The sequence below is a fragment of the Drosophila takahashii genome, chromosome 3R (genome assembly GCF_030179915.1).
Source record: "Drosophila takahashii strain IR98-3 E-12201 chromosome 3R, DtakHiC1v2, whole genome shotgun sequence".
In the NCBI taxonomy this organism is placed as follows: Eukaryota; Metazoa; Arthropoda; class Insecta; order Diptera; family Drosophilidae; genus Drosophila; species Drosophila takahashii.
Genome location: NC_091681.1, coordinates 37,847,543 through 37,859,365, shown reverse-complemented (window position 1 = coordinate 37,859,365; position 11,823 = coordinate 37,847,543). Strand labels below are relative to the sequence as shown.

The window sequence follows — 11,823 nt, the reverse complement described above, 5'->3', positions numbered from 1 at the left end:
AACGGAAAAGCGTTGCATTTACATTTCACATAACAAATACATGCGTAAATATATATATAACTACTATATATATTAAATATATATTCGAAACTCTCTTGAACAACAAAACAGCAAACATATTACATAACAAACCGAAACTAAATAAAGTACACTCACTCGCAGCCAGCAAGCAAACAATTGAACATTGAAAATTGATCGAAAATTACGAGATCATACACAAATAAAACACATAAAAAAATTAACAAAATCGATAGAAGAAAAATAAAAATGTTGACTAACACAACAATATAAAAAAACGAATGCATTAACAATTTAACTGTAAGACACTAAATAACGAACTTAAGCTAAACGCAAAACAAATTGAAATAATAGCAACAATTGCGAAAAATAACACTAAAATTGAAAACAATTAAAAAAACGACAACACATTAAAAGAAAACAATTACTATATAAATAAATGTTACGCGTTATTAAATAAAGAAGAATGAAAATAATTTGTTTTAAAAAAAATCCTACCAGTGTTTTATTCAAAAATGGTTTTAATGCTAGGGGAAAATTTAGAATAACCATCTTAGGTATTTTTTTTCTTTTTTCTTCTTTGACCCTATATGAAATAAATTCAAAAGCTTCAAAATCAATTCATTGTATTTTATTTCTTCAATCCAATTATTTTTGTGCTCACATGTAGTTGAATGAACTAAACTTTGTGGTCGTTGCTGCCATATATTTGCCCAAAGCCAAGGCAAGCAGAGAGAACTGGCATCCCGGATATACCTCGTGACATTCGCGTGAGTTCCGCTTGGACCTGCGGTAGATACGATCGTACTCGTGATGGGCCTGCGGTTCGTGGCCAGCCACAGGTGATGCTGGAAGGCTAAAGACGGTCCTGACCAACTCCTGCAGCATGTTACCCCGTTTCTGGGGCGGCAGCATAAACCTGGCACTCTCGCAAAGGGCTCGAGCCACGCACGAGCGACCATTGAATCCCATACTGAAAAAATAAAATACAAAATTTAGTAAATTAATATTCTGCAATAAAACCAAAACATATTTTTAAACAAAAAATATATTTTTTATCAAAGAAATCTAAAGAAATTAAAATATTAATATTTATACCAAAGCAATTTTTATACACCTGGAGAAAAAGACTAAAAATAAAGATAGTATTTTTTTCTTTCTGTTTTTTTCCTATTTTAAAAATATTCCAAAATAGACGATACTTAATGTCACTATGGACGGCAGTCCATGTAGTGACGAAGCGCACCAGGAGAGTGTGCGAAGGCGACTACTATTATATAGCCGCAAAATTGAAAATCTGCTGTGATAGTCCGATCGTAATGAGTAATACACCAATCGAAAGGTATTGCAAAAACTTAAAGGATTGCATACCAAGACTTTAAGAAAATCAATTGGCTTGGGGGAGAGAGCGGTGAAAGTGAAAAAGTGAAAATTTCGAAATTTGGAGCTGTTGGGGCCGGTGGGGATAAATGCCCCCTCGCAATGTTTTAGTTGTATTCCTTTTGAAAATACCCGTCGAATGAGGGGTCATTTGTCAAAATCCGACCCTCCGTTCAAAAGTTATAGCCAAAATAAGATTTTCTTCTTCTTCCCAAAATGAAAATTTAATTCTGTTTGTCCACTTGTCCACTTGTCCACTTGTCCAAAATATGTTTTTTAAGTTCTGAAAATTTGATATGACGTTCATCACATCGATATAAAAAACTTTTGTTCTACCACTTTTGGAAAAACCCGCTAGTTTAGCGGGAAAACAGCTATAAATAGCTAAAATTCGGAAAGCCGTAACTTCTATACTACTAAAGCTACAGACTTGTGCTGCATCTCGTTTGAAAGGTATTTTTAAATGCTATAAACGCCTTGTAAATGCAATTTGTGTAAATGTAATAGTTAAAAAGATATGAACAAAAGAAAATTTGTTTAAACTTTTTTTTTAGCTTTTTTTTAATTTTCTCAAAAACGGCTCTAACGATTTTTCTTACAACTTTAAACTGTATAGCCCTTGAGATTCCTTAAATTTTGGTATATAACACATTACTGTAAAAAGTCACGTTTAAAAGTTATTTTTATACGAAAATAGACACTTTTGCCAGCTCGAACAATTAACGCTCCCTGAGTATTGAATTTTGTGGGAGGGTATCCGAACTGTATTTTAGGGTCATGGAATTAGTAAATTTGCACTTAAGAGTTCCATATAGGAATCTTTTGTTCTACGACTTTTGGAAAAAGCCGCTACTTTAGCGGGAAAAAAGCTAAAAATGGCTAAATTTCGTTAGTTTTTAAGTTCTACACTATTAAAGGTACAGACATGTGCTATACCTCGTTTAAAAGGTATTTTGAAATACTTCAACGCCTTTTTAACTTAATTCGTTAAAATACAATTGTTTAAAAATTATGATTGACCAATTTAAATTTAAATGTTTACATTAGCACCTATGAGAGCAAAAGTAAACAAACAAAAACTTCTGATATCAAATAAAAACACCTCTAAACGAGGTAAAAAACTAGTGACGATCGCACCTTCAACGTACAAAAGTTCTGATATCAACTTTTGTGACGAAAAATGATTTTAGATGCGACTAAATAAGTACGTTACCTAAAATTTATTCATTCGGCACGCTACAACAAAAAACTTTCGTGTAGATATTAAATATTTGCTAAAGCGGGCCGAATGAATAAATTTTAGGTAACGTACTTATTTAGTCGCATCTAAAATCATTTTTCGTCACAAAAGTTGATATCAGAACTTTTGTACGTTGAAGGTGCGATCGTCACTAGTTTTTTACCTCGTTTAGAGGTGTTTTTATTTGATAAGTTGATTTGGAAAATTTAATTTTTGTAATTTTCAACTAATAATAGTTTTACTTCTTTAATTGAAAAATTCTTTGATAAAATATATAATGTAATATTTGAACTCCTCTGTCTAACCATCGTAGAAATAATTTGTATTTCTTAAAAACCAGTAAATAATTTCCTTAATAGTCCTTTTTAAATGGGTTCCCCAACTATTCAAAACTCCTTAGCTCACACTCACTTGTCGAATAAGGACTGCACCTCGTCGTAGAAGGCTCGTCGGGAGCGACGCTTGATGGTGTCCTTGGCCAGGGTGGCGTTCAGTCCGTGGGCGTGTTGAATGACCCACTGGTGGTTGGGCAGGTCGTAGGCCACGCCCCAGTTGACGGCCCAGCTGAGATAGTCGACGTCGGGGTTGCCAATCATGCCGATCGTCATGCAGATGGCTCCCTGGAGGCATTAGATCGTCATTAGAACTGGCTAAATGGCCAACTGAGATGGCTGTTAACGCACTCACACCGAAACCGAAGAGCCCTCCGGAAATGCCAGATAACGCTTGTGCCGGCGCAGAACTTTCGTCACCGCCCGTGTGGCGTTGGCATCTGGTGAAAGCACCTGGGATTGCACCTCTTGCAGCGGTATCCAGAATGCCAGAAAAAGCCAAGGGAAGTGGGAGAGCCTCATACTGTCGGTAGAACGTTCCGTTGGAAACTGAACTCTGGCCCAAAACCGAACGAACCATCCGCTTTAGCGGCTTATTAGCTCAAGTGCTCTGTTGATTGCACTGATTAGCGGCTGCCTGCAAAGTCTGCTTTTAACAAGTGCCCATTGTTGGGTGTTTTTGGGTTCGGGATGGGTTGGAATGGTTTGGTATGGGGGTAACTCGTGGTTGTCAACAGGGCCAACACTGATTGCTGTAGCATGTAAATTTCTGTCAACAGTGGGAAATACACTTGTTTTGTTTCCACTTCCACTCCAATTGTCAGCATTGTGAAGCGAAAAACAAACAGTGCAAATTATGGAATTGCCAGTTCAGATCCCAGGAGATGGGATGCACAATGGTGAGTCGGGATCCGAATCCATCAAAATGTCCATACCCTCTCCTAATTGGAAATGCATTTATGGCACCCCAACACTTTGTAATTTAATTTTCAGGTGATATCATAATAATAATAATAATTTTTTCCTTCAATTGCCCAAGATAACATAGGAAACTCACATGCGCTTCACTTTTCAACGAAGCGCACCACAAAATGATCCAAAAAAATGGTCAATAAAACTGCCAATGGACGACGCGTATTTACTTAATTTCCATTCAACTTTTTGGTATGGCCCACAATGAAATACATTTTTTCGCTCATCAATTTATGCACTCATTTTTCGTTTGTATTTATTGTTTGAACTGTGGAAATATTACAGAATTTGTTCAAGCTTAATGCATGGCAGTATTGGTTTTTTTCTTAACAGTGTTTCAGGCTTCAATAAGCCCGTGAAATGTAGGTGCCAAGCTGAGCAAACAGTAGAAGGTAATTGTAGGCGAGCCAGTGAGCTTAAAAAATATTGTATATATTTTTCTTAAATTTTTATAGAACTTTAAAATGACCCTAAAGAAGCTGGAGATCATCAAAAAACTTTAATTGCTTGATTATTTCGCCAACGAACTTTATTGAAATATTTAAAATGCATAGCAATTAAAGCCTCAAATTGCCGGAATCGCTTAAATTATCGAAGAAGACCGCCCAATGCGAAATGCACAGCGTATTTATGATTCCGTTTATTACAATTAAATAGAACATACATCACAATCCATTAACTTTATATAGGGTGTCATAGCAGCAGTTAGCCGGCGCCTTGCTGCCCGGCCATCGCAGTTCGATAAATTCATTGGCATGTTTTCCTTATTGCTCGCCTTTTTATTTTTATTTTTATTTATATTTTTATTTAATCAACGTGCGTATTTCTCCTGAAACCGTTCGCTGATGAGCAGCAAAAAACTCTGCCGGCAATGCGGCCCGTACAAACTGGCGCACTCGTGGAGCGAATGGCCGGCGGTGAAGGCCTCCCGATACTTGGGCTTATGGGCTATCTCCGGATGCACGTAGCGCAGCATGATGCGGAAGATATCGTGGAAGAGCGTTAAGCCCGGCGGAGCCAGCAGATGACGTGCCTCGCACAGGGTCCGCATGATGCAGTAGTCGGGCTGGTAATTAAACCTGCAAGGGGAGGAGAGTGAAGAATTCAGCCGTTACGGGGTGCATACTCTTAACAAATTGCCCTGCTTAAATTCCCCTTAAATCGCACTATAGCTCTGGGGGTTTTTTCGAATGAGTCATGGACATAAAGACGTGCACTTTTCCTAAACTATTTAGGGGGAACTTGAGCTGAATAGGGGAGAATTTTGATAATAATGGTAATCTTTTGATTAAAATGTACTTTGAATTTAATAGACAGTTTTAGCTTCTGACTTTGCTTTGTGACATAAATAAGGAAAAAAAATCGCTGGCATTAAAAAATTTTAAAGCTTGTAAAAAAAATCTTAATAAACTTTTCGTTCAAGTTCATTGAGTTCACTTACATGGTGGCCATCATGGAGATCATATCGAATAGCATTCCAGCCGGATTCTGGGATTCATTGATCACCCTTTTTCCCTGGCTCTCCAACTCCCTTCTCAGCCGGCGTGACATGGCCGAGGGTCGGCAGTAGTAGGTGCCATACATATCCTTGACCAGATGCGAGGCTGGGCAACCCATCTGCATCTGCTGCGAATAGGACTTCCTGCGACTCAAAGTGGGACTGAGGGGAATGCCTTGGGGGTAGGAAAAGTAGAAGGACTGTATGGGATCGGCGGGATTGAGAGGCACAATCACCGGCTGTGGCTGGAAACCAACTGGAGAAGCTCCGGGAGCGTCTGGTATTAGTGGTGGTGGAGGTGGAGGAGGTGGTGGAGGAGGAGGAGGCGGTGGCGGCGGTAGAGGTTTCACCTTGGGCTTGCCCACATGCCGAGGTATCCAATCTTCAATGGCAGCGGGCAGTTCATAGAGACTTGTGATCTCGGCCAACCAGAGAAGACCCCTGGGAATGGTGTCTAAAACTGCCTTGGCGCAGTTGGCCGTTAACTAAAAAATATATTAATTATAATATAAATATTTTATAATATAATTCTAATTCAAATTAAACCCACCGTCATGGCAGATCCCAGTTCAAAGGTCAGCCAGCGCTTCTGGCGATGGAGTAGGTGAATCTTCTCGTGCATATAGGTGACTCCTCGGCTGCCCGAGTTTAAGTTTGAACCCAAGTCAGCCGTATTATTGCCTGCTGAAGTTAGGGCCACCAAAGTGGCCAAAAAGACCAGTCTAAACCAAATAAAGCTCTCCATAGCGAAGCCAGCGGAGCCCAGCGAAGAACTGAGATCCGAACGTGCGACATTAAACTCCAGATTGAACAAGTGGCCAAGTTCCAATTCCATACGCGTGGCTCTTCAATTTGGTCCAAGCAGCTATTTGGCCAAGCAATTAGTCCCAAAAGGGGTCACTTGGCTCTCTAATTCAATTAACAAGTTGCCATTTCCATAGAACGATAGAACGCTAAGACAAAAAGCTGAACAAAAGATGAGCCATATTCATGGGTAGAAATCAAGGGCCGAATCTTTGATTCAGTTGGAAAGATGTCTGCAACTTGGCTGTCGCTACTGCTCACGGCTTGGATGTTGGGCGAATGCCAGAGCAATTCGCTGGATGAATTTGCTACTCCAGCGACGACGAGTCACGAAGCCGGCAAAGTCAACAATGTCACGCTGACTCCGCCAGGACCCACAGTCGTCGCACTGGGGAAACAGGACGATTTCGACCGGGACCTGGAGCAGGACCCACTGACACCACATGCGGCCCCATCGTCGCAGCGGAAACTCTCGAGAGGCAAGCGTTTTGTGGCCTTTCCCCAGGGTTCATCAGCTTCGGTAAGTCAACGAACCCTCGAACAATGGGACAACAAAGCAACCCTCTGCACAGAAAGAAATAAGAAAGGACACTAAATAAGAGAGGAATTCTTAAAACTTATTTTAGAAAACTAATAATTATAACTAAAAATTATTTTTATCGCCACTTAAAAACTTTTAAAAAATGCCAAAATTCTCTGGAATTTTACTTTTAAATAAATTCACACAAAACAATGGGAAAATAGTTGGATTTTTTGGTTTTAATTAAATGTAACTTTTTTAAATAAACTGTTTTTATTAAAAACCACTATTTTATTTTTTGTATTTTGCGTATGTCCTCAAGAATTGTATTAAAAATTCTTTATATCAAATTTATATTCTATTGATTTGTAAAATATTTTACATAATTTTTTTAGTTTGTTGTTAAAAATTTACCATTAAATTTTAAATTTTTAAATGACTTACCTTAACTTACCTTAACTAAAGAAAATATGTAAAATACATTTAAAGATATGCCAGAATTTTCTAAAATTTTTCTTGTAAATACCTAATCAATTCAAATATATTGTGACCGTGTTATAGGGCGCTGTCTGCTTGACCACCGGTGTCATCGGCAACCCCAACCTGCTGTACCTCAGTTTGGGCATCAATTGGGGCGTCGCCTACGACTTGCCCAATGTCACCTGGGTGCTGCAGAATGCCCACGGCTGGACCACAAAGAAGTCGGCCAAGGCGCAAATCAAGCGCAGACATCGCCGAGAGCTCTACGGCCGCCTGGAGACAATGATAGACAGGTGAGTGGATGGGGATTGGGATTCATGGATTCATGGGTCAAGTCACAGGCACTCCAGTCTCCAACTCGAGTCCATTTGTGTGTGAAAACAAGGGCAAAGTTGGCCGATGAGCTGGGGCTTTATGATAAGCTCAAACTATTCTAAAGGCTCTAGAGCAGACAATCAAAATATTTAAAATGTTTTGTGACCCAAGAGTGGGGTTTTACTGAAGTGGATAGATCTTTCTTGAAGATTTCCCTTACCATGCGTAAATAGTAAAAATATTTGTTTAATTGAAAGAAAATCATAACAAGTAAAGAAATTTACTATAACTCTTCTCATTAATAACTATCTTTAATTTCATACATGGCCAAACAATAATAATGATTTACCAGAATTACCACCCATAAATTCCCGCTGATTTATGACCTTTAATCAGTGCCATCGAGGCTTTTCATTTTCGACTCGCACTGTACAGCCCGCAGAAGTTCGCCTCCACTCATATGTAGATACTTTACATGCTTCAAGTGGCTGAAGCAGGTTCCCCTGCTCAGCGTCCTGTTTTCGCTGCCAAAATCAGCCAACCAAGCCACTTGGCTTATCACGCACAGTGCGACCAAAGAAAACTTCGCACCCAAAGTGGTCGTTGTCCCTACCCGACCACGCCCACAGACCCTCCGCCCATTCGCCCATCCGCCCACTTGAGAAACCTACTCGGGGATGCGTGCTCATGGCATAATAATAAAATGTTGGTATTTTATATTAGCATTTAAATTGGCTTTTTGTATGCTTCGGAAATAGTTTAATATCCGTAGAGAGGACGAGTGTCTGAGTCCTGAAGTCTGCGGTTCGGCAACTTTAACTCGGAGCCAATGCGAAAAATGCATAACAAATTAGGCCGTAATTGGGGAGAGTTATGTGGCGGGTGGCGTTAAACTATCTGCAATCTGTAAAATGTCTTATCAACGATCCGCACAAACACACACACACATGCTAACCTAACCCAAGATATCCGAAGGATACAGGACAGAGTGACAGGCGTTGTCATGGTAATCAAAGGACTTTCGGGGCCCCTTTTCGATTCCTTAGCCCAAGCTAAGCTTCAAGTGGTCGTCAAAAAGTTACCATATTTGTCCTTCGACCGGCTTTTCCTTTCCTTCTGCCATCTGCCCTGGATTTTCCCCTGGCTTTGACCTTAGCTTCACGTGTCGGGAATTCGCTGTATGGTATTTGGTGCTTGGTGCTTGGTGTTCGGTGTCTTGTGTGTCTGCTCGTCTTGTGTTTCATGATTGTTTTCCCTCGATTGGTTTCGCTTTTCGATTGTCTGTTTTGCTTAGCGTCCCACAATTGATGCCCGGCCATTTGCGCCCCTGACTTTTGGCATTGGCTCTTCTGCTTTACGAGCGCTTCTCCCTCTAATGGGTCAGCTAAGCGCCTTCGTTGGTCTCTATACTCCATCCTCCATCCTCAATCCTCAATTGCCTCTATCCGATATTTCGGTATATCTGTATGTACAATGTGCATATAGTATGGGCCATGTAGAAGTGGGAGTCCTTGTGTGTGCGATGTATGCCCTATGGGGTTAATGAAGTTGTTTGTTTGTTTGTTTGCCTGTCGCCCAGGCCACAGCATCCAAGTTGACAGCCGCCACTGTCGCTTCTCCAGTCTGCGCGAAGGGGGGCTAAAAAGTTAAATATCCCCTGCAAATTATATCAAGCAGTTCATTATGCGGCCTTCCATGCGGGCAGAGTATTTAACTGTGGCAAATGTATTTAGAATCCTAGAAAATGGAAATGGTAATTGAATAATATTTTACTAAACTACAGAACTTTAACTTAAAATCTACGAAATGGTAATACATGGCCGCTTGTAATTTAATTTATCTGTTAATAGAAAAGCGTATTAAAATATTCTTATTTTGATCTCAACTTTGCTTTTTTAATGAAAATAGAATACAGAGAGAGCACATTGTTCTTGAAACAAGACTTTATGATAAGTTTAGTGGTTGAATTAAACAATGTAAGTACCGTCAATTCAACATTAAAAACATTGATCATTAAAAAAATATCGTTTAATTTCTAAGAACTTTTTCAATTCTGATAATAACATCTTTCTTTGAACTTACAAATATAAACCAGTTGAGAAATCAGAACAGCACTCTACTTGAAGTCAAAAACCAGTTGAGAAAGGCCTTTCACAACCCAATCACTTGAGGCGCGAACTAATATTACCCTGTATTTTCACTGTTCAGCCGAGTTGGCAAATATGAACGGCATTCAAACGCCCAGCCAGCCCATCGATCTCTGTCATCGCATCTTTGACTTTGGGAAGGCAATTCGACCTTTCGCCTGGCATCGACAGGTTTCCACCGGCAGGTGGAGATGGGAGTGGAGGTGCAGTTGCAAGTGTCGGCACAGGCAATTCAATTAAGTTGCAGCGTCAGTCCGGTTGGTTTTCCCCCCTTCGACCTTTTGGGCCGGTGCCATGTTTATTGTAAACGTGACTGCTGCAAGTGTCTGAAGAGCATTCTAAACGTTAACGGACAATTGACACATTTGCACTTTGGCCATTTTCCTTTGTCTTGGCAGCAGAGGGTTTTCCGCTGCACTTTTCCACTGTTTGCAGTCAGTCTTTGCTAGCATTTTCAGTTACTAAAGTGCCGCTGCCTGGGAGAGTGGCACGTGCCACGTTGCTTTCTGCCATGATTTACGCGCAATCCGTATTGTTTAATTATCGTTTAATTGTTGCAAAGTTTTTGATTTACGATTTAATTGCAATGACAAATGCAACGCCCCCGGCCAGCATCGCTGCTTCCTCTCACTCTTTTTCCCCGGGTAATGTCAGCAGCGGTGATTTATGGTCGCCGCCAACATTGATGACTATGATGGAACGTGCAGACGACTCCAGTGCATCCTCGTCATCCGAATCCTTGCAGCTGTTGCACCGGCAGCGCTGGCAGCGAGTGCTCAGTCGTCCGAAGCGCTATCTCAGCTTCCCCGAGGGCTCCTCGTTCTCCGTATGTCCTCGGTCCCCGAAATTCCTCTTTCCGAGTGTCCTTTATGTCATCCTGTTGTCCTTGATCAGGTGGCCGTCTGCTTCACCGTGGGCATCATTGGCAATCCGTATTACGGCTACAACAGTTTCGGCCTCAACTGGGGCACGGCCTACGACCTGCCCAATACCACGTGGGTCCTTCAGAACCTGCACGGATTTGCCACGCATCCTGTTGCACCGGCAGTCCTGCGTCGCAGGTCCAGGAGCGCCATCTACCGGAAGATGGAGACCATTGTCGATAAGTAAGGAGGGGTTATTAATCTCCAACTGAAACTATGTTTGTTATGACTTTAGGACAGGTTTTTTTCAGGGGTTCAAATAAATGTTGTTTTATCTACTCAACTAATCCTCAAAAATCCCCTTTCCTAAAAAAATTTTATTTCTATTTTAAAATTACAAATTATTTGCTAATCTTTATCCAGTTAAAAAAATTTTAAAATTTGTACCATTCATTAAAAAGTAACCAAAAACGTTTTGTCCGCAAGGTGTCGCTTTGCTGTTTTTTCCGCTAAACAGCTTGCATATTGCCGTCTCCCTCACACTCACTTATTTCGATTTTCCTTATAGCATGGGTTACAATGGTCGCGACTGCATCTTGAGAACCCTCTGCGAGAGTCGTCAGTACTTCCAGCGCACTAAGATGAGCATGGTGGGCGAGATGCTGCGCACAATATTCAGGTGAGCTATAAAAAAAGCCTAAAAATGATAATCATTAATTTATTTATTATTTAATTACAGCCTCCCGAAGCAGCGGATTTTCACGCGGGAACTGCACGAAAACTCTGAGATCTTCCACTACGACCAGGCCTATCGCAATGCCCACAGCGACGACTGCACCCAGTACGACTGTCACTTTTCCCTACTAGAACTGGCCTTTGGCAAATACACGACGCCACCGAAAAATTATTACGCCTAATAAATTCTCAACTACGATACTTAAAAGTGTGTGTTTCGCATCAAATTCTTTTGAAATGTCAACTCCGTTCACCTCCGTTTCACGAGGGAAACTGGCAGGGACCAAGGGGCACTTGTTGAGCCAGGTTAAAAAATGGCACTTCATATATCTTCTGGCCAGCTGCAAGTTGGCCTCCGCAATTGATGGTGTCTGTGAGCTGACTCGAGCTGACTGATGTGCAAGTCGCTCTGCTGACACCTTCTGCCCCATCATTATCGTCCTGCCACTGCTAAATTGGACCTCAATTGGAGCCAAATAAAAAGAATACTTTGTTGCTGAGTTTCGAAAACTGAAATCA

The 11,823-nt window shown here is 40.8% G+C and overlaps 3 protein-coding genes and 1 long non-coding RNA gene across 4 annotated transcripts; 2 read left to right on the top strand and 2 right to left on the bottom strand.

Annotated features, from left to right (window-relative positions):
* Positions 1 to 634: 634 nt before the first annotated feature.
* LOC108065562 (uncharacterized) lies at positions 635 to 3,504 on the bottom strand. Its single transcript, XM_017153574.2, has 3 exons — positions 3,328 to 3,504; positions 3,050 to 3,258; positions 635 to 991 (listed from the first exon to the last, which is right to left on the bottom strand). Exons 1-3 carry the CDS (start codon positions 3,490 to 3,492, stop codon positions 679 to 681), a joined length of 687 nt encoding a protein of 228 aa, XP_017009063.2. The 5' UTR covers positions 3,493 to 3,504; the 3' UTR covers positions 635 to 678.
* Positions 3,505 to 3,716: 212 nt separating this feature from the next.
* LOC138913462 (uncharacterized) lies at positions 3,717 to 4,636 on the top strand. Its single transcript, XR_011419224.1, has 4 exons — positions 3,717 to 3,869; positions 4,010 to 4,134; positions 4,228 to 4,334; positions 4,398 to 4,636. It is a non-coding gene; the product is annotated as an uncharacterized lncRNA (long non-coding RNA).
* On the bottom strand, positions 4,636 to 6,208 carry LOC108065488 (uncharacterized). The gene is made up of 3 exons (XM_017153487.3): positions 5,991 to 6,208; positions 5,384 to 5,925; positions 4,636 to 5,021 (listed from the first exon to the last, which is right to left on the bottom strand). Exons 1-3 carry the CDS (start codon positions 6,183 to 6,185, stop codon positions 4,754 to 4,756), a joined length of 1,005 nt encoding a protein of 334 aa, XP_017008976.2. The 5' UTR covers positions 6,186 to 6,208; the 3' UTR covers positions 4,636 to 4,753.
* Positions 6,209 to 6,339: 131 nt separating this feature from the next.
* Positions 6,340 to 11,490, top strand: LOC108065555 (uncharacterized). The gene is made up of 6 exons (XM_044395693.2): positions 6,340 to 6,764; positions 7,326 to 7,537; positions 10,364 to 10,532; positions 10,601 to 10,812; positions 11,138 to 11,248; positions 11,309 to 11,490. Exons 1-6 carry the CDS (start codon positions 6,474 to 6,476, stop codon positions 11,484 to 11,486), a joined length of 1,173 nt encoding a protein of 390 aa, XP_044251628.1. The 5' UTR covers positions 6,340 to 6,473; the 3' UTR covers positions 11,487 to 11,490.
* Positions 11,491 to 11,823: the final 333 nt, after the last annotated feature.